Here is a 22,774-nt window from a genome sequence, read left to right as displayed (position 1 = left end):
CCCAAAACGGAAACCTAATTCACATAAAAAAGTGGTTAGCTAAGGAAACCCGCAGACCCCATAGACTACAACGGGGTCTGTGAGGTTTCCTCACGAAAAATGAGGAGAGAAAAGTGCTGCTTGCAGGAATTTTCTCTCCGCATTTTTCATGTGGAGAAGGGAACGGAATGGCCCGAACGCAGATGTGAACCAGGCCTCAGGTAATATAGAGGAATACCCAGAATTGTATGTATGTAAAAGTTCCCAAAAATATTGCTAATAATTTAGACTTACTTGTATCTCCGGACTCATAATACACAACAAAAAACACCATAAATTTACACATAAATCAATTTATTTATCCAAACAAAACAGAGGAAATGTCAGCCCTCAAATCTTTGATTTTTTTTTTCACTGAAATCTGTGGATCTGATTCCACAACTTAAAGTTGTTTTGTGTAATAATAATGTACAATATATTAAAAATATTCAATAGTTTTTTCACATTATATTTCACAAACAGTATCACAAAAGTTTTTCTTAAGTAAGCAACAATGATTCTAGAAACACTCAAAAAAGCATAGCAATGCCCACAGTTACAAGAAAAAGTGCACATTACCTAGTCACAATCACAGTCAGTCTATATAAAACAGGTATGTTTATGTACAAAATATCATCACTGATGCCTTAAACTCATTGTCAAAAATTGAATTACATTTTTACATGAAATAAGGCAAATTCAGGAATGCACAAGGGACGTGATATTTAACAAAAGCTAAACAACTAAACATATCATACTGTGCAAAGAACAAAAGTACTCTCTACGGCTAAAGTGAAAATTATGATTCAGTGCACAAAGAAACACTAAGAATGTGTAGACCACATTGGAAAATAAGGATCTAGAGAGGTTGGAGTTTTCTACTGATTTTTACAGATTATTTTTTGTACAGGTTTCGGTCTTGTGGGAGGTTACGATTCACATACTGCATGTGCAAAGTAACCAATGTTCACCCCTTTTTATTTGGAGAGCGGTTAGCAGTGTAAGAGTCTGCATGGCAGTGTGCTGCTAACCCCTCTGGCAGCAAAAGGGTTAACCCACTGGGTGCAAAAAAAAAAAAAGGGTGAGGCCCTTACCCCCTCCAGTGGGTCCGTAAAAAATATCTGCTTCAAATGAAAAATACACACCAGAGTGCAAATTATCAGATTGTCACTTGCAACCTCTTAAGTATTCAGTCATCAATATCCAACCTCTGAGAGAAGGACGTGCACACATTAAGAGCAGCAAAATTCATGTGTTGATAACGGGAGAGACATAGGTTCCCTGGGATGGGTCATATAGAGATCATGTATTAGCAGACTATATTCCCACAATGCGTGACCTAACATCGGTGCCGGGGAATCCTGCTACATGTATTGTATGTACCATTGTACTTCTACCAAGGAATACTTCACAACAAGAAATCAAAATAGCTTTGTAAACATATATAGGAATTCTGATCAGTAGTTTAGTCGCCTGTCCTCTGAAACTACAGTTGTCCAAGAGACGTCCATCAGACATACTTTAAGCTGCATGAAGTTCCTCACGCTAGTCAGTGTAGGATGGCGCTGTCTCTTTCGACGTTGTGTCTAGAGAACACAAACCCATTTGTACGACTATATTACGAGGCAGTGACTTCTCATATGTAGCGGCCCATCCAGACTCTCGAGAACCTACAGCTCAAAGTACGCTGAGGAGTGTTCTCCATGGGTTCTTCAACATGTTCTACCATTTCTAGAATAGTCTCTACTCTACTAAACATGTAACATTTTATGAGGTACCTTATGTAATGGAAAACTCTGTGTCTACAAGGCTTATGTGGTAAGTAGCCTTCGTATGCATTGACATCTTATAATTTACTATCGGCATCTCCATGTTCGCTCTCCATTGCTTCAGTAGGTACCACCAGAGAAGCTTCTGGGCCTTTGCTCTACTCTAACAAAAACTTTGAAATGAAATAACTTGTTGACATAGAAAATATCACTTGATAATGGCTTTATTTGGACCCACGTTGAGGTATACATTCCTCAGTCCTGTCACCCCATAGTGGAAGTCTGAAAAATGTAAAGTGTCGGGCGCTGTGCATTATTTTTTTTTTTTAAAGTAATCCGAAACGTAAAGAACTGCAGGAAAGGGATTTTCAGAACTGACTTGTAGGAAATGTGAAAAGATTACGGGTATAGAAATGAAAATGTCTGCATGAAAAAAAGGACCATATAAAAATCACATTATTCAAAAAATATGCAATCCTTCATTAAATGTTCTACCATGAGTGTATGTTGGCATTTTGTCCTGCTATGTCGTGTAGCTTTATTTCCAGAGTCAGTAGAACATTCCACTAATATTGCACTTGGAAATAATTGAACAACTTAGTGTCTTCCTTTCGCTCCACTGCTTTGCATGACTTAATGATCTACAGCCACATATGCAATATTTAAACTGACACACTGAGAACAAAAAGCTGGACACATCAAAGACCTGCAGAATGTCAGAGGTCTCAAGTTCACCGGCAGCACCTTAACATCACTTCATGGATTGAAAACAGTGTGGCATTATGGTAATTATCTCCTCTACTCATCAGTGCGGTAACCAGACGGGTCCACTCTGGCATATACATTGTCAGCATATCATTAGTGGAACTCCGGCATTAAACCAGGCCAAGGAAGAGGTTGTGTGACTCAGTTCTGCTGTAAGATCAGGTTTTCTAGTTCATCTGCAGAACGTAACAAAAACGCTGCTGATTCCCGGTAGCCGGCCACTAGCTGCCTGACTGCGTTGATTTCGGTAGGGTTTAGCTGAGGTCTGGAGCTTGTGTTGCTGGATGATGTGGAGGTAGTCGCTAACTGCCTCTTCATGCTCAGATCTGTTGGCCCTGCTGAAGACAAATCAGATTAAATACACATCAGTATCACAGCCGTGTATCTTCCATACTGTACGCTACAATGCCGGCACAGTCATCTGTACACATTAGTCACATGTCATTGAAACTGCTGACAATGAACCGCTAATGGTTTTCAAGAGCAGCTAATACAGAATAATATGTAAAGGGCATTCATTTGCTAGTAGGTAAAAGAAGACTGAAGCGTATAAGAAATGTGCAAAATTACTGTATCCGACAGCCATAGCGTTTCAGAGGTGCACAAGTTTCTTGTAGATTACTAAGCTATTAAGGCTAAGCTTTGTCTCGTGTCAATTTACCTACATTTTCTCTATTTAAAACCCCTCAATTTACATTAAAAGGGTTTTGAGGATTTAAAGGCAAGTGAATACAACAGGATAAAGTCCCTCGCTGGTTCCACTGTCACAATTCTAGTAATGCCGATCCTGCAGCAATGATGCCACATATGTAATCGCCTGCATGTACGGCACATGACTGCTGAGATCAAGGCCTGGCCGCAGCAGTCACATGTATGGTATATGTGAGGTCATTGCTGCAGGATTGTGGGAGCCAGCAGAAAGCACAAGAGCGGTGGCACCGGAACCAGCAGGGGATCTAACAGATGACTAAAGGATATTTCTATATTTTATCATAGATGTCACTTGTACCCAAATTTCTTAAAATCCCAGATGGCTTTCATTATGAAGGCAGACAGTGGAGTAATAGAGCAAGACAGTAGTAGGAATAGGACATGTGCTGCAAATCCTTCAATGGAGTACAGCATATAATTGTGGAGTAAAACAAGAATTAGCCAAGGGCATAACTATAGTGAGTGAAGCAGTGAAAGATGTAACCAGGCCCAGCCAGAAAGGTTGCACTCATAGGTCAGTACTATATTTCATACAATTTTTTTTCCTATGGGGCCAGTTATGTATTTGCTTATTTTATACTTTGGAGTTGATCAGTTTTGCCACTCTCATGTAGGATGGTTGCTATACGTATAACTGTTCTGAAAGTGTGGGCATGCTTCTTGTCCTTGGTGACATCTGGGGGACAATGTAATATATGACATTACTACATGAGGGGATACTGCTATGTAGTACTATGCTATGTATACAGTGCTCCCTCCATCCATGAGCTGGAGTCTGACACTCACTAATATCCTTCATTCTGATTCCCCAGTCATTACACTGAGTGATACTATTCTTTGTGCTCCTGTAGTAGACGGGACAGTCATAACGCACACGTAATATCTTTCACTGCTTCTCTTTAGTAATAATACAGGAGAGACAATAATTTGCCTCCTCTGCCAAAAGAAACAATGAGTTGTATTATTAAAAAATAATAATCAGAATATTACTGTAACTATAGGCCTTATGTATAGAGAGATTCCATTCTAGAATGAAAGGGAGAAATCTATTAAGGACTTATTCACACGACAGTCTTGTGTCCAATGTGTCTATTCACATGTCTGTTGTTTGACAGTTTTTCACTACGGTCGAAAACAACTGACGTGCACTGTTTTTGTCCTTGTCAGTAAATACAGACATTGATAGTGGCATGTGAATTAGACCCATTGAAATTCATGGGCTCTACAATGGCCATGTGAATGCAATTTCAGAAACGGCCATCACATGGACATCAAAACTGGAAAAAACGGCATGGCCGCGTGAATAATGCCTAAAACTGGTGTCTCCACGTGCATAAGGCCTAAATAAGAGGAAATCTACGCAGGTCAGAGACTGGCTTTGATTTTCTACGTAACTCAGGCCAGTTTCTGTTGCGAGTTATACTAAATATGTTGACCTGAGGCATCCCTGTCCCGGCTCGCACTACTCTCCACCCTGCTTCGCCCACTTTTGCATAAATTGCAGTGAAGATAGAAAGGATCCGCATCACATCCCGGCTTCATTAAAATGTAACTTTTATTCCATAGTTATGATAAAAAATAGGAGAGAGTTACAAAAGTGAAAAGGTAGGATAAAACCTAATGGAAACGGTGATTAAAAAGCTTTTTTTGCATAAGGTTGTAAGTGAGGCACAGAATGAGGGATATGGCTCATCTTTGGTGCACGAAGGGACCATTAACGCCAATCTGTAGAAGAGAATTGGGGTACATGGATTGATATCCCCCCACTCCCACACACACACTTCCTACCTTCATACCAAGTACAATGATGTATCCAACATTATTTTATTTCAGTTGCAATCCAGTAAAGGACTCAGACTAGGCCAACACAGTATTTTAGCAATGGCGACTAGCAGAACAAATACAGATTATGTCCTCCATGAGCTATAACAATAATTACTTAAACAATAGCAGGGTGTAGTGTTATGTTCTTGTCTTTGTGAATTTATGGTGGACGTAGCTGTTCCAAATTTTTTTTACATTAGTTTTTGTGGGGGATGAAAGGCATTAAAGAGGCCCAAAATATTTTAGTTCTGTCATTCAATAACACGGTAAATAACATGGTGTATTTTGGGAAGTACAAGTAAATCTCTATGATAAATGATAGTATACGGTTGTACGCACGTACTTTAAATGTGTGTTCTATTTTATACTTGCTTATTTCTATATATCTTAATATATTTTAATAGTTGTTTGCATATTTCTATATATTATATATTTTAGAGCATTTATATATATTTTTTTACAATTCCAATCCACAGAAGCAGTCAGATAAATAAGCAGAATACGCCATTTAGGAAGCAGGAATGCCCTTATTTTTTGCCATCAGTGCTAAGCCTCCATACTGTAGACGGGCATGCTGTGCTAATAGCACATGCAGGGGATTGATTATAGACTCACAAGGCCTTCCAGTGCCACACAAGGAGTTAATACACAGTAATTTACCACCTGCTAACATGAATTAACAACCGAATTCTACAATACATTGTAACAGTCCATTCTTAGGCCAAGGCATAGACTGAAAGCTCTAGATACTGACAGCATGTTACGTATTTTATCTTATTTATTCTCAAATCCCAAACATCACGAAAGGATAGAGGGTATTAAACTGTGCCTTATTTAGGATTGACCGTGCAGGATTTAAAGGGAGTATATCACCTTCCCCAAGCATAACCAACTACCTCCACCATGTTACAGGGTACATTATAATGATGAACAACACACCTTTGATATGTATGTCACATTTGTAGATTTGGAGAACTGGTGGCGGACCTTCAGCTCCCTGGAGCACTGCTCTGTTCTGAGAGTTGATCCTCCCAATTCCTATATTGAAGGACCGCCCCCAGTGCACCAACTGCCTCATTTACATAAGAGTTATAAAAGAGTAATAAAAGTTATTTTTCTCTAAATCTACAGACGTGACATACATAACAAAAGTAGATATGTTGTTTACCACTGTAATGCGCTTTGTAACATGGTGGTGGCAGCTGAATATGCTTTGGGGAAGACAACAGGCTTTCGTTAAAGCCAAATTTAGAAGTGGATTAAAAAATAGTCAACATTTTCTGTATACTTCCACAACTTTACCATCTTGACATAACAAGCTGTATCAAAATTTACCTTAATACAGCACATATGATAATATTGGTTGGGTAAGTTCTGGACCATTAATTTAACACATTAGCTATAATACTTTGTGTTGCAGGTAGCTAGGTTACATGAGATTCTGCCATGCTAGCCAGTAGAAAACAATAATCCAACATATCAAAGAATGACTTTGCTCTAAGGTCCCTTGCACACGATCCAGTCTCGACCATGGAAAATGGTCCATGTGTGGACTATAGTACCCGGACTGAACCATGTGCATAGGAGTCACTGCATTATACAGTAGTCAATTGTGATGCCGTGGGCTCCCAAACGCCCGAACAGCTCATTATTGTAGCCATTACAGAACTCTCTGCTCTCTGCAGTGACTCCTATGCAAATGGCCAAGTTCAGTCTGGGCCCTATGGACCATTTTCCATGGATGGAACCTGGTTGTGTGTGAGGGCCCTATGGTTTTAAAATGTAAAAGGCCCTAAACATAACTTGCAAAAAACTTTGCTTGTGAGGTCTCTTTAAAAATTGCCTGAATGCATGTGATCTGGATAAGGGGCAATAAAAATTGAGTGTGCTGACACATCCGTATATGATAACTTTGATCTGAGAAAATGGTAAAGAGGTTATCCACTTTCTAATGTAGAAGGGCTTATCCTTAGGATATTTGATCTGTGAGGGTCCAGCTCCTGGGATCCCTGCAGATCAGTAGCTTTGGGACAGTAATGCTTACATGCCAGAGTGGTGCTGCTAACCCATTGTACAAAATGTAGAGGCAGTTTTAGGTGCTGTATTGCTACCCTATTGAAGTCTATGGGACAGTGCTCCAGTACCAACATCCGCAGCTTGTTACTCCATCTTCTCGAACTCGTAAAGGGAATTCAGATATTTTAATATGTGCATGTACAAACTGATTTTAACCTTTCTAACCTGAAATCCACATCATATACTATAAACTACTGATTTAGAAATCCATTTTATTCCCTGAAATCCATGCATGTGAATGCAGCTTGGCCTCAGAATAAGGGCTGGTGTAATAATATTTTTATACAATCAGAAACTATGGATATTTATTATCAGATTACATAGGGTTACACATAGGTGACACATATACAAAGCTGACAGGTAAGGATGTATTTCATCATTGACATCAGCAACCTAACAGATGTTACTATCCACAGTGCTTAATATCAGGATGTGCTTACAGACACAAACAATATGGCAGGAACACGATTGGAACAAGCACACGTATGGTGCCATCTGCCAGTAGAGGATCAGCTTTGTCCTGTACATAAAAAACACCCAACCCCCAACTACCCTCCAACAAGCACAATGTCACTGTGGTGAGGAGGGGATGTCCAGGCACCATAGAGATGATCATAAATGGGGATTCCTAGGACTGGGTCTGCATGATAGCACAGAAATATATAATGGTAAAGCAAGAACTAAAGTCTGATGAAAGCAGAAGGGAAAATTCTCCGCCATTTTACAGAAAAAACACTAAAAAACACAAAACCTGGTGTGTGAACAAATGCAGAACACACAGGATGCATAAAAACTTCATGTACATGGAGTATAATCTGTTTATGTGGACTGCGGGTAAGTAACCTGAGCACGGCCGAGATCTCAAGGCATTTTAATTTGCCAGTGACCGTATTTTATATTGAATCTTCTTCAAGAAAACCATAACTGCTATCTCCTACAATTGTAATTATTGATGAGTGACAGAAAGCATTAGCTACGTAGCCACAAAGGTTAAATCATTTACAATGACTTGAACTCCCACAAAAATCAATATTTGTCAGTGTTTTCCGCAGCAGTCACATTACTACACAATTGGACCTAATTTCTTATTTAACACTTAGTATTATGCACTGAATTCGGGAAAGCTGAGGTTAGTTTGCAAGTAAAATGTGTGCTAGTCCTCAATACATTGTACAGCAGCTGCTGGGGCAGCCCTCTGGGTACTGTGCTTCTCCCCCCGACATAACACATTGTAGACTGGCACTGACAGTAGTGTCCTAACGCCTACCAGTCTGCAATAGTTGGGATAAGATGATACTTTGTAATTATATTGGAGGAATTTACTATTCCCTTTATAGAGAGATGACTTTTTCAAACCTTGCGAATCTCTACAAGCTGAAAACACTATACATAAATTAGATCGGGGTAAGTAACCTTCTTTGTATGCTGTGTCAATTTAAATGAAAAGTGCCGGACAATAATTGTAAGGCTGATGACCACTATACTGAAGTCATATACCACAAACCATAACACAGAAATGCTGCCAGGAGATGCTACTGGAAACATGTGTTTACTGCTATTTCCCGGGATGCAGCTATAGTTTCCCATTAGAAGCAATGAAAGTACATGTGCAGCCCCCGACTAGCAGTAAATATACGTATTCAGGAGCATCATATGGCGGCACTATTAGGGTGGTTGGACACTAGGTATCTAGGTGCAGCTATAGCTACATTCAAGGTACATTCACACAGAGTGTTTTTGCAAGAAAATGCTTGCATTTTTATTGGAAAACTGCCTACACAGAATAATGTCCCATAGTGGCCCCTCCGCACACAACAATGACCCATAATGGCCCCCCCACAGAGTCTAACGATCTATAGTGGCACCTTCATACAGTATAATGTCCCATAGCGGCTCCTCCACGTAGTATAATGTTCAATAGTGACCTGTTCACACAGTGTAATGTCCCACAGTGGCCCCTTCACACAGTATAATGTCCCATAGTGTCCCTTCCACTTGTTATTCCATTATTATTATTCCACTAGTTGCCTAATTTCCTCTATCTGCCATGAGCTTGTATGTGTTTCTCTCCTGTTATATACTACTGTACTATCTATGAAACTGTATCACTGAAATTTCCCCATTGTGGGACTATTAAAGGAATATCTTATCTTATCTTATAATGTCCCACAGTGGCCCCTTCACAGAGTATAATATCCCATAGTGTCCCTTCCACTTGTTATAATGTCCCACATTGGCCCTTCCGAATGGTATAATGTCCCACAGCAGCCATATTCATATCACAAAGTTTCATTGTTGTTACCGCATACAATACATAAGCACTGGGCGAGTGTACAGCCATTAAGTCAAGGACTTGTACCATAAATGCTGTCATTTTAATGCAACACTATAATTATAGTTTTTTATGAGAAACACATTGACATGTCATTATTATTGGTGATCTATACAGTGTATAATCTTGTGCATACTGTATATTGGTGGCTATATACTGGATTAGTAATGGTCATTGTTCTTAGTTTAACACTTTGGCTGCCCTCACCCTGCACAGAACATCTATACAGGGCCGCCGATAGGCCAGTACTACTGCTACTGGCGTCAGGGGCCCGGCCAAATTTTAAAATGGGGGGGGGGGGGCCGGGCCCCCTGGCGCCGGCAGCAGTCATTGTATGTCCTGTTTCAACTCAGATCTGCGTCCAGAGGACGCAGATCTGAGTTGAGCACATACGTGGCTGAAGCGAGGAGCTGACACAGGTCAGCTCCTCGCTTCGCAGCTGCCTCCTGTCTCGCTGACACATATGCGGCTGAAGCGAGGAGCTGACCTGTGTCAGCTCCTCACTTCGCCGCTGCCGCCTCTCTTGGTGACACATATGCGGCTGAGCCGGAACCCGGCTCAGCCGCATATGTGTCAGCGAGAGAGGCGGCAGCGGCGAAGTGAGGAGCTGACACAGGTCAGCTCCTCGCTTCAGCCGCATACATGTCAGCGTCAGCGGCGAAGCGAGGAGCTGACACAGGTCAGCTCCTCGCTTCAGCCGCATATGTGTCAGCGAGAGAGACACCCAGCGGCGAAGCGTGGAGCTGACCCGTGTCAGCTCCTTCCTTCAGCCGCATGTGTCAGGGAGAGAGGCGGGCAGAGAGCGGCGAGGGAGCGGAGGAGAAGGTAAGTTTAATGTGGAGGTGGAACGTGAATCTGGGGGCAGATGAAAGAGAGGACGGCATGACACTGTGGGGACATGAATCTGGGGGCAGATGAAAGAGAGGACGGAATGACACTGGGGCAGATGAAGGAGGGGACGGCATGACACTTGGGGACATGAATCTGGGGGCAGAGATGGAGAGGACATGAATCTGGGGGCAGAGATGGAGGGACATGAATCTGGGGGCAGAGATGGGGGACATGAATCTGGGGGCAGAGATGGAGGGGACATGAAACTGGGGGCAGATGAAGGGTGTATATGAAACTGGGGGAGAGATAGAGGGGGGACATATAATTTACGGGTGACTGTAGGAGGATTATACTGTGTGCGGGCACATGAAAAATTAACGAGTGGGCGGAGTCAACACAAAAGTGGGCGGGGTTAAATTTGCTGTGGCGCGCCACACATTTTGTCCCTCTTCTAGTTCTTCAAAAGTTGGGAGGTATGGAGATGGGGGGACATGAATCTGGGGGCAGAGATGGGGGGACATGAATCTGGGGGCAGAGATGGAGGGACATGAATCTGTGGGCAGAAATGTGGGGACATGAATCTGGGGCAGAGATGGAGGGGACATGAATCTGGGGGCAGAGATGGAGGGGACATGAATCTGGGGGCAGAGATGGAGGGGACATAAATCTGGGGGCAGAGATGGAGGGGACATGAATCTGGGGGCAGATGAAGGGTGTATATGAAGCTAGGGGAGAGACGGAGGGGGACATATAATTTACGGGTGACTGTAGGAGGATTATACAGTGTGCGGGCAAATGGAAATTAATGAGTGGGCGGAGTCAACATAACAGTGGGTGGGGCTAAATTTCCCGCGGCGCGCAAAGCAAAAATGGCAGGGGAGGGGGGGGGGGGGGCCCAGACACTTAGGCTGTATGGGGCCCCAAAATTCCTGATGGCGGCCCTGCATCTATATATCATTCCATCCCAACCGCGGGTCTAATGATGGATAATATCAGCTGCATAAGGATCTTTGGCCATAATAAAAACCGAACTATGGCCGGGTGAGTTCAGTTTTAGGTAATCTGAACACAATAGATTTTAATTGTACCACAAAGGGATCAGCCCAATGTACATGCGGCCTTTACCACTGCTGAGTGCTCGTACACATTGCTATAAGAAGCGTCTGCATGTAATACTCACAAACTGTTACACTGGCAGCAGGACATCTAAAAATCACTTACATATGTAAAATGCCAGTATGAAATATTACACGTTACATGCGACCCTTGTGGATTATTATATGATCATTTTAATTGTAAACCTAAAAACAGCGTGCGGAGAAATGCTGCAGGAGAACTCACCACTGTTAGAAGTATCCGACAGATTTAGTAGGCCTCCTCCTAGCCCTCGGTAGCTATGGTAACTGTAAGTCCCATTCCCATTGATGTATAACACCTCTTGCGTGCTGGATACAGCGGACGTGGAGTAAGTGACCTGTGCCGTTTCTTGTTTGAATGGTTTATCGGGTAGTGCTGGTTCATCCTGCAGAGACAAGGTGTGAACATGGCTGTCAGTTCCATTATATATAAGGTGCATGCAGTATTTATAGAATACAGAGGTCCTATACATGTATTGCTATGGCTTAGATTTCAAAATGATTGTTTAGGTATCTTTTTACTTGTGAATGAGGCAATCTGGATGATTTACCAACATTGCTCCGGGGCATATGTCTTCTCTTTTTCACACATGACCACTGGTGCTCAGTTGAAGCAAATTCCAGAAGCAAACCCATGTTATAGAAGTGCTCATGAAACACAGCCCAAAGCATAAGGCCTCATGTACACAACTAAGATCTGCACTTTTCTGGGAGAAACTGATGACTTGTCCTGAGGATAGATAAGCATTATCAGATCGATAGTGGTCCAACACCCACTGCTCAGCTATTCCCAGCAGCTGATACACAGAGAATGGAGCAGGAAGCAGACAGCCAGACCATATTACTGCAGATCAATTCCTATTTACTTTAATGGAAGCTAAGCTGCAATGACTTCAGGCTTCAGCCACTACACAGAGAACAGAGCTGTCTGCTTCCTGCTCCATTCTCTGTGTATCAGTTGTTGAGTGGTAGGGGTACAAGTGACTCCTATTGATCTGATACTGATGACCTATCCTCCGGACAGGTCATTATTATTTTTAACCCCTTTAATATCTCTACTGTGAACAAGTCCCTAAACCGTCCTCAGTGTAAATCACTTTAATAATTCATTTAGTTGGGTCACCCCAGTCCATCCCCTTACACATGACTCCCATTGTTCTCTCCAGATACTATTGTTCTCTAATGGAGCTAGAAGTCCATCACTAAAACCTGTTATTAACATCAAAGAAGCTGTATCACTGGCAATAAACACATTAAATGGTCATATCAGAGAGTCCTCTGGTTAAACAGATGCTGTATTTCACCTCGCAGAAGATGGAGGCTCATAGCAAAGGTCAGACTGGGTTCCTCATTATGGTGGCTGTTTCTCCCCTTGACCGAAGGGTATGGGGTTCGTTTCCTGGTTTTCCAAGCCCCTTGTTTGCTAACAGAACAGATTCCAAGCAGGAATCCTGCACAGGCTCCCACCATTAAGCGGAGTGGATGGAGCCAGCACAGATATGGTCCTTTCTTTGCAGGGGGTATACGGGTAGTTGCATAGTTTCCCTTATGATATAGACGTCCCTTCTTTCCCCAATCTATACCTTTTGTGCACACAGCGATGAAGGAGTAAACAAGAATAATAACCAAAGTACACTTTATTTATGTCCCCGTCTCCAGAAATTCTTTTATTATATGCATCATGGTTTTACCTCCTTGTGTTTGTCCCTCTTAGATCAAGGTTAAAAGCTGCACATTAGTCACAGATAAAAGATTCTTTACTGTATATTCAGCATCATCCCTTTGCTTCCACCACAAAGTACCTATATTTGTTAGCGAACATCTGAGAATTTCTAAAGACAAGGTCAATTTACGTAGAGGAACCACGAACAGCTGACATGGAGGGCCGGCTGCAATACTCAGAAGTCTCCTTTTTACAAGGCACTGGTATAAAATGGAGAAGCCTGTTGAAGAAACATGTTCTCTCTACAAAGGCCATAAATAAGATGGCAGCTTAATATAGTCTGACCATTAAACAGCTTTCATGTATGCAATTTTACATAAATCCAAGAAGCATAGAAATTTAGTTCCAGTGTTATCGTTACAGCTATCTGCCATCTATATACTATACTAGAGGGAGGACCCGGCTTCGCACGGGTATATTACAATTTATGTTTGTGTACTGACCCCATAAGAATTGTCCAATTTTGCACTGGTGTATTTTGTATGTGGTTTGTGTGTATGTCCATAAGCGTCATGTGATTATGTGTATCTCATTTTGGATGTCAGTGAAAAACCTGTGATCAGTTGTTATGGATACCTGGAGTAAAGCTGTATCTAATCCTTCCCCGTGTAGTACTGTGTTTAGATGCACGTGTCTAATCCTTGTTGGTGTGGTACTTTGTGCAGATGCACATATCTAATCCTCCCCATGTGATATTGTGTGAAGAGGCGCGTATCTAATCCTCCAGTAAGTGAAACTGTGTGCAGATGCGCGTATCTAATGACTCTGGCGTGTGGTACTGTGTGCAGATGCGCATATCTAATCCTCCCCCATGTGGAACTGTGTGCTGAGACGCGTATCTAATTCTCTGGCATGTGGTACTGTATGCAGAGGCCTGTATCTAATCCTCCCCTGTGTGGTACTGTGTTCAGATGCACGTATCTAATCCTCCCCTGTGTGGTATTGTGTGAAGAGGCGCGTATCTAATCCTACGGCGTGTGGAACTGTGTGTAGACGCGCGTGTCCAATCCCCCGGAATGTGGTACTGTGTGTAGATGCGCGTATCTAATCCTCCCCCGTGTGGTACTGTGTGCAGATGCGCGTATCTAATCCTCCCCTGTGTGATACTGTGTGCTGAGATGCGTATCTAATTCTCTGGCTTGTGGTACTGTGTGCAGAGGCATGTATCTAATCCTCCAAAGTGTGATACTGTGTGCACACACGTATCTAATTCTCCCCCATGTGGTACTGTGTGAAGAGGCGCGTATCTAATCCTACTACATGTGGTACTGTGTGCAGACGCGTGTATCTAATTCTATGGCGTGTACAACTGTGTGCAGACGCGCGTATCTAATCCTCTGGAGTGTGGAACTGTGTGTAGACGTGTGTATCTAATCCTACGGCATGTGGTACTCTGTGCAGACGTGTGTATCTAATCCTATGGCGTGTACAACTGTGTGCAGACGCGCGTATCTAATCCTCTGGAGTGTGGAACTGTGTGTAGACACGCGTATCTAATTCTACGGCATGTGGTACTGTGTGCAGACGTGTGTATCTAATCCTCCCCCATGTGGTACTGTGTGCAGACGTGTGTATCTAATCCTCCCCCATGTGGTACTGTGTGTAGACGCGCGTATCTAATCCTACGGCATGTGGTACTGTGTGCAGACTCGTGTATCTAATCCTACGGCATGTGGTACTGTGTGAAGACACGTGTATCTAATCCTCCCCTGTGTGGTATTGTGTGAAGAGGTGCGTATCTAATCCTACAGTGTGTGGAACTGTGTGTAGAAGCATGTATCCAATCCCCCGGCATGTGGTACTGTGTGCAGACGTGCGTATATAATCCTATGGCATGTGGTACTGTGTGTAGACGCGCGTATCTAATCCTCCCCCATGTGGTACTGTGTGCTGAGACGCATATCTAATTCTCTGGCTTGTGGTACTGTGTGCAGAGGCATGTATCTAATCCTCCAAAGTGTGGTACTGTGTGCACACACACATATCTAATCCTCCCCTGTGTGGTATTGTGTGAAGAGGCACGTATCTAATCCTTCGGCGTGTGGAACTGTGTGTAGACGCGCGTATCTAATCCTACTGCATGTGGTACTGTGTGAAGACGCGTGTATCTAATCCTATGGCGTGTACAACTGTGTGAAGACACGTGTATCTAATCCTCCCCTGTGTGGTATTGTGTGAAGAGGTGCGTATCTAATCCTACAGTGTGTGGAACTGTGTGTAGACGCATGTATCCAATCCCCCAGCATGTGGTACTGTGTGCAGATGCGCATATATAATCCTATCGCATGTGGTACTGTGTGCAGACGCGCATATCTAATCCTCCCCCATGTGGTACTGTGTGCTGAGACGCGTATCTAATTCTCTGGCTTGTGGTACTGTGTGCAGAGGCATGTATCTAATCCTCCAAAGTGTGGTACTGTGTGCACACACACGTATCTAATCTTCCCCTGTGTGGTATTGTGTGAAGAGGCGCGTATCTAATCCTTTGGCGTGTGGAACTGTGTGTAGACGCACATATCTAATCCTACTGCATGTGGTACTGTGTGAAGACGCGTGTATCTAATCCTATGGCGTGTACAAATGTGTGCAGACGCGCGTATCTAATCCTCTGGAGTGTGGAACTATGTGTAGATGCCTGTATCTAATCCTTCGGTATGTGGAACCATGTGCAGACGTACGTATCAAATCCTTCAGTGTGTGGAACTGTGTGCAGAAGCGCGTATTTAATTCTCTGGTTTGTGGGACTGTGTGCAGACCCGTGTATCTAATCCTCTGGTGTGTGATACTGTCTGCTGATCTGTGTATCTAATCCTCTGATGCGTGTATCTCAGTTTGGATATCAGTGTTGGATTGTGCATGTGGAGTGACCGTGTGTATTGCAGTTGGAATATGAGTGAAAGTCTTGCAGGTTTGTATTGGCTAAGGGGGGGGGGGGGAGGGGGGCACTGTGTTTGAAATGCTGTATCTCAGCAACGGTACGTCCGAGCGAGTTGGAGTCTCGTCTTAAACCTTCCCGGGTATCTGAAGTATCTCTGTACCAAATTTGGTGAAGATCGGTCCAGTCGTTTGGTTCGCATTAGAGCACAGACAGACAGATAGACAGACAGAAATTCATTTTTATAATATAGGGAGATAATGACTGCAGAATAAGTTTCAATGGGAAAGAAATTTAAGTGACATTGGAGGTATAAACAAAGTACTAAATTCTGCAAATATATAATAAAATGATGAACGATCTTCACAAGGCTTGGCTTCAGGAAGGGCTAGTGAATAGAGATGAGCGAACACTAAAATGTTCGAGGTTCGAAATTCGATTCGAACAGCCGCTCACTGTTCGAGTGTTCGAATGGGTTTCGAACCCCATTATAGTCTATGGGGAACATATACTCGTTAAGGGGGAAACCCAAATTCGTGTCTGGAGGGTCACCAAGTCCACTATGACACCCCAGGAAATGATACCAACACCCTGGAATGACACTGGGACAGCAGGGGAAGCATGTCTGGGGGCATAAAAGTCACTTTACTTCATGGAAATCCCTGTCAGTTTGCGATTTTCGCAAGCTAACTTTTACCCTGCTGGAGGAGGCAGAGTCTAAGATCGCTCCACACCAGTCTCCATTCAGGTCCGACCTTAGACTCCGCCTCCTCCGGCAGAGCCAGCGCTGATTGGCCGAAGGCTGGCCAATGCATTCCTATGCGAATGCAGAGACTTAGCAGTGCTGAGCCATTTCTGCTCAACTACACATCTGATGCACACTCGGCACTGCTACATCAGATGTAGCAATCTGATGTAGCAGAGCCGAGGGTGCACTAGAACCCCTGTGCAAACTCAGTTCACGCTAATAGAATGCATTGGCCAGCGCTGATTGGCCAATGCATTCTATTAGCCCGATGAAGTAGAGCTGAATGTGTGTGCTAAGCAGCTCTACTTCATCTGGCTAATAGAATGCATTGGCCAATCAGCGCTGGCCAATGCATTCTATTAGCGTGAACTGAGTTTGCACAGGGGTTCTAGTGCACCCTCGGCTCTGCTACATCAGATTGCTACATCTGATGTAGCAGTGCCGAGTGTGCATCAGATGTGTAGTTGAGCAGAAATGGCTCAGCACTGCTAAGTCTCTGCATTCGCATAGGAATGCATTGGCCAGCCTTCGGCCAATCAGCGCTGGCTCTGCCGGAGGAGGCGGAGTCTAAGGTCGGACCTGAATGGAGACTGGTGTGGAGCGATCTTAGACTCCGCCTCCTCCAGCAGAGCCAGCGCTGATTGGTCGAGTTCCGTACTCTGGCCAATCAGCGCTGGCCAATGCATTCTATTAGCCCGATGAAGTAGAGCTGAATGTGTGTGCTTAGCACACACATTCAGCTCTACTTCATCGGGCTAATAGAATGCATTGGCCAATCAGCGCTGGCCAATGCATTCTATTAGCGTGAACTGAGTTTTCACAGGGGTTCTAGTGCACCCTCGGCTCTGCTACATCAGATTGCTACATCTGATGTAGCAGTGCCGAGTGTGCATCAGATGTGTAGTTGAGCAGAAATGGCTCAGCACTGCTAAGTCTCTGCATTCGCATAGGAATGCATTGGCCAGCCTTCGGCCAATCAGCGCTGGCTCTGCCGGAGGAGGCGGAGTCTAAGGTCGGACCTGAATGGAGACTGGTGTGGAGCGATCTTAGACTCCGCCTCCTCCAGCAGAGCCAGCGCTGATTGGCCGAATTCCGTATTCCGATTGGCCGAATTCCGTCTCTCCAATCAGCACTGGCTAATGCATTGTATTGGCGTGATGAAGCAGTGCTGAATGTGTGTGTTTAGCTCAACTATACCGGTGGAGTAGTTGAGCTAAGCACACAGATTCAGCTCTGCTTCAATCAGCGCTGGCCAATGCATTCTATTAGCTTGATGAAGCAGAGTGTGCACAAGGGTTCAAGCGCACCCTCGGCTCTGATGTAGCAGAGCCGAGGCTGCACAAGGGTTCAAGCGCACCCTCGGCTCTGATGTAGCAGAGCCGAGGGTGCACAAGGGTTCAAGCGCACCCTCGGCTCTGCTACATCAGAGCCGAGGGTGCGCTTGAACCCTTGTGCACACTCTGCTTCATCAAGCTAATAGAATGCATTGGCCAGCGCTGATTGAAGCAGAGCTGAATCTGTGTGCTTAGCTCAACTACTCCACCGGTGTAGTTGAGCTAAACACACACATTCAGCACTGCTTCATCACGCCAATAGAATGCATTGGCCAGCACTGATTGGCCAGAGTACGGAATTCGGCCAATCAGCGCTGGCCAATGCATCCCTATGGGAAAAAGTTTATCTCACAAAAATCACAATTACACACCCGATAGAGCCCCAAAAAGTTATTTTTAATAACATTCCCCCCTAAATAAAGGTTATCCCTCGCTATCCCTGCCTGTACAGCTATCCCTGTCTCATAGTCACAAAGTTCACATTCTCATATGACCCGGATTTGAAATCCACTATTCGTCTAAAATGGAGGTCACCTGATTTCCGCAGCCAATGACTTTTTCCAATTTTTTTCAATGCCCCCGGTGTCGTAGTTCCTGTCCCACCTCCCCTGCGCTGTTATTGGTGCAAAAAAGGCGCCAGGGAAGGTGGGAGGGGAATCAAATTTTGGCGCACTTTACCACGCGGTGTTCGATTCGATTCAAACATGGCGAACACCCTGATATCCGATCGAACATGTGTTCGATAGAACACTGTTCGCTCATCTCTACTAGTGAACCATGAGTCCTGGATTTTGGGTGCCACCCTACATTTGCAAGAGTATTGATATCATATATACTCTGGCTTTGCTTTGGTCCCACAGACTTTCTTGCAGGACCAGTATGTTTAATGACATCCCATGATGTCATCATTTGTTACAGAATCCACAGTACAACCATGTGATTGTGCAAACACTATGATATGACGGCATATATTTGCATTGCTTACTATAGTGCTGCTATTCTTGTATGTGTGAGAAGACCCTGTGGGATGACCCAGATATGACTGTGGTCTCTAGCGCTATACCACAGTACCTTCAGATGAAGTATGATGGCTCAGGAGAAGTAAAGTGTAGAGTTCAATACACATTGGAGGGAATTTAAGATTGACGTTAACGCCAGTCTCAAGCCGGGGCCCCACAGGATGTAAACGCCGCAATTTGCCCGCAGCGGAGACACTGCTGGAAAAATTGCAGCGTTTTACAGTGCAGACAAAAGGGTTGGGATTCATGCAAATCCCCTGCCCACTTTGCGGAAAAAAATGCAGCGCGGACACGCTGCAATTTGCAAAGCCGTTGCGGCTTTGCAAATTGCAGCATGTCAATTATATCTACGGAAATGCCGGCGGCTTTCCCGTAGATATAATGTTAAGAGAAAGTCCACAGGGGAAAGATCTGTGAACTTTCTCTTAAAAGCGCTGTGGAAAGAACCGTAATGCGATCACGCAGCGGGTCTTTCTGCAGCGCTTTAGCGCTGCGATTACAACCCGTGGGGCCTTAGCCTTAAAAGTTTTTTTTTTTTTTTTTTTTTTTAAATATGAGCCAAATAACAGGATGCATAAATACACATCCAAATATATATCCTGTTTAAATTTAGCACCGTGTATCTGATTTATTTTCTGGTCAATGATGCTTCGTTTGCAAGCTCACTACCCCTCCCTGTGAGCAGTACAGCCAGCAAATTAAACATCACAGCAGCACATGACCTCGCATGTGGAAGTGTTTTATTACCCATGCAGGCAGATGAATCATGGGAAACGTAGTTTGTCCACTTCATGTAAATAATAGTGATACAAAGAACAGTAAGTAACATAAAGCCAAGCAAAGGAGACACTAGGGAACATTGAGTATTTAGCACTGCTGTGGATGTATTTGCAGATAATTTTAGGCTGTGGTTCCATGTGGCGTATATGCTGCAGAAAAAAATGTGATGTTTTACAGTTGCAGTAAAGTGAATGGGATTCGAGCAAATCCCATCCCCAATTTGTGGTAAAATATGTACAGAGGACATGCTGAGATTTCCAAAATCGCTGTGGTTTTGGAAATTGTAGCACGTCAATTATACCTACAGAAATGTCAGTATTTTCTCTATAGCTATAATTGATGCAGAGGAAAATTGATCTGCAAAGGAAAACTCTCTGCGATGCTTTGCCGCTGTGGTTTTCCCCACTTTTTTTTTGCTGCAGGACGCTACATGGGGCCTTAGTCTTAATCAGGTTCCTGGCTTGCACAAGATGTGCCTGAATTATTCAGAAGCTCCAGACTCTTAATAACTCAGGTGCACTCCCATGTGCTAGAATTGAAATCAACAACAGCCTGAAACTGGCATAGATATCAGGTACAAGGCATGTCAGCTTTCTGCAAATTTGTCAGGTCAAGCCGTCCTCACACTGGCCAGATTTGGTCTCTACCCACTTTCGTAAAATAGTGGCAAGAGTGGCGCAAAAAAGAGCACCAGCACCAGAAAAGAGGTATAGATGGGTAAGTACATTCCTCCATTCTTTTTATATACTTCCCTCGTTTCCAATTGTCAGGATAAGAATTTGTGTTTTGCTCATTCAGTCCGTGGGCCTTTTCAGAATATGTATGTTCTTTATGACTTCTCTATTAGTATTTATGATTATCTACAATGCACAATCTCTTTAATAATGAAATCCAGTAATACTTACTGATAGTGAGTACAGTGATTTATATGTATGACTTGGCAGATCTCCGGAAAGTGGTATATTTAGTTATTATTTCCATGCTATATGAAGTGATAAATTAACCAAGTAACATGCTTCATATTATCCTACATTTCATGTCATAATAATCATAATCATATATAATATTCCTCACAATCTTGGGAACAATGTCTGGAGTGATTTGAATTATAACACACAAATGCATGAAATTATTCTACTGCATATCTCAGTGATATTAGTAACTACTTGAATATTGTCATATAATTATTTTATTATATATATATTTTAATTTTTTTTACTGTTTGGGCATTTTACTGTTTGATCACATGTGTATAACAAAGAAGCTCTAGTTTGTATGCATAGATTAGTTTATAGTAATATTAGTAGCAATGTTTTTCTATTCCTTATACCTTTGTGCTGCATGCAGGGTGCTGCTGCATTTATATATATATATATATATATATATATATATATATATATATATATATATATATATATATATATATATATAATTTATTTTATTTATTTATTTTTTTGATGGAAGGCTTTATTGGAGCCATAAGACCCCGCATATCAGCTCACACAGTATCAGTATTGTGAGTGCAACATACTCCATAATAACAAGATTGTCTGTTATGTCCACTAGATGGCAGTGTAACAAATCTATGAGCTAGCCAGTTACTAAATATTGAAAGAGATTATACTGAATTCTGTAAACTTTAAGAAAATTGACTAAATACATATTCATTGCTCTTCAAGTTGCACTTATCTGCTCTGAAAGTGCTATACAGAGATGTATTATACTGTGTATGTTGAAAAAACAGATGCATACGGCATCCAGCTCAATATGACAGCTTCTGTCTGCAGCACATTGACAGGCAACAGACATCTATACTGTGTGACATCATCAGTCGGGGCCAATTTTGCATTATGAAGGGCCTGCATAGTTTTATATCAGATCACCGCTATTGGCTAGCTATTCTGTATTGAGCGTATATGGGGGAAGCTCAGTGGCTCGCAGGCAGCGCTGGTTTTCTGGGCTGGGGTTTGATCAAGGGGGTGACATCTTTATAGGATTTCTATGCTCTCCTCATTTTTGTGTTGTTTCCTCTGGGAATTTAGATTGTGAGCCCTATAGGAGATATCTGTGGAGCGCTTCAGAATATATTGGTGCTATAGAAGTGTGAAAAAATAGTGTTGTTAGGCTTTTGGTATGTGAGAATCTTGCATATGGGGGCACCACAAAACAATGGGGGTTGTCCCTTGTTCTGGGAAAAATGTGGTAAACATCACCATATCGTGTACTCAGAATCTCCTACAAGCACATTTATTCTCAATCTTATGCTGTAATATGCTGAATATTAGAAAAGCACACCACAATATTCTCCTTAATAATGTACAAGCAACATGGAGCCATTTATTTGCTACACGTCCTACTGATCCTGATTATGGGCTAGTGTTACAATCCTTCATATCCTGCTCTCGGGTGCCCCCAACCCCAGGGCTTTACAAGCTGAACCTCTTGCTTGTTTGTATAGCGCCTCCTGGCAGCGTTCCCGGGTTACCTGGTAACCAGCAAGACTGAATGGCACTCCACGCTAGCCAGGGGTAAATCATTAACATGGTAACATCTATACAAGACACTGGATAAAAATAAAGTGTGAACGTCACTTCTGTCTCATGAAAGCTTGCATGCATCTTACAGAATATGTTGCATTAAGTTGGCGAGGATGGAGTAAAGACTTGCATCAAACTGTTCAGTGCGGGCTGCTGCTATGACAACTATCCAGAGGCAAATGTCAGGTCAGCTTGCAGCATGTGTGTCTAGGCCATAATTGCTTTGTCAGAGACCTAATAGCTGCCTTCATCTGCCTCTAGAGTCCTTAAGAGCTAAAAGCAATACTTCTTGCAAT

At 43.0% G+C, this 22,774-nt stretch overlaps 1 protein-coding gene and 1 non-coding gene across 6 annotated transcripts in view; one reads left to right on the top strand and one right to left on the bottom strand.

Annotated features, from left to right (window-relative positions):
* Positions 1-345: 345 nt before the first annotated feature.
* NOL4 (nucleolar protein 4) overlaps positions 346-22,774 on the bottom strand; it is a 214,182-nt gene continuing 191,753 nt past the window's right edge. For 3 of the 5 annotated variants that reach the window (XM_075270536.1, XM_075270538.1, XM_075270540.1), the window contains 2 exons: positions 11,668-11,848; positions 346-2,890 (listed from right to left, as the gene is read on the bottom strand). In XM_075270536.1, coding sequence (XP_075126637.1) covers positions 2,694-2,890; positions 11,668-11,848 — 378 coding nt within the window. In that variant the 3' untranslated portion in view covers positions 346-2,693. The remainder of the gene's footprint in view (positions 2,891-11,667; positions 11,849-22,774) is intronic. The other 2 variants (XM_075270539.1, XM_075270537.1) reach the window with 1 other exon arrangement.
* Positions 10,013-10,138, top strand: LOC142201734 (small nucleolar RNA SNORA17). The gene has a single exon (XR_012715629.1). It is a non-coding gene; the product is annotated as a small nucleolar RNA SNORA17 (small nucleolar RNA).

This window comes from Leptodactylus fuscus, chromosome 4 (assembly GCF_031893055.1).
Source record: "Leptodactylus fuscus isolate aLepFus1 chromosome 4, aLepFus1.hap2, whole genome shotgun sequence".
Lineage (NCBI taxonomy): Eukaryota > Metazoa > Chordata > Amphibia > Anura > Leptodactylidae > Leptodactylus > Leptodactylus fuscus.
Note: the sequence above shows the minus strand (reverse complement) of the source record. Positions and strands in the feature narration are given on the sequence as shown.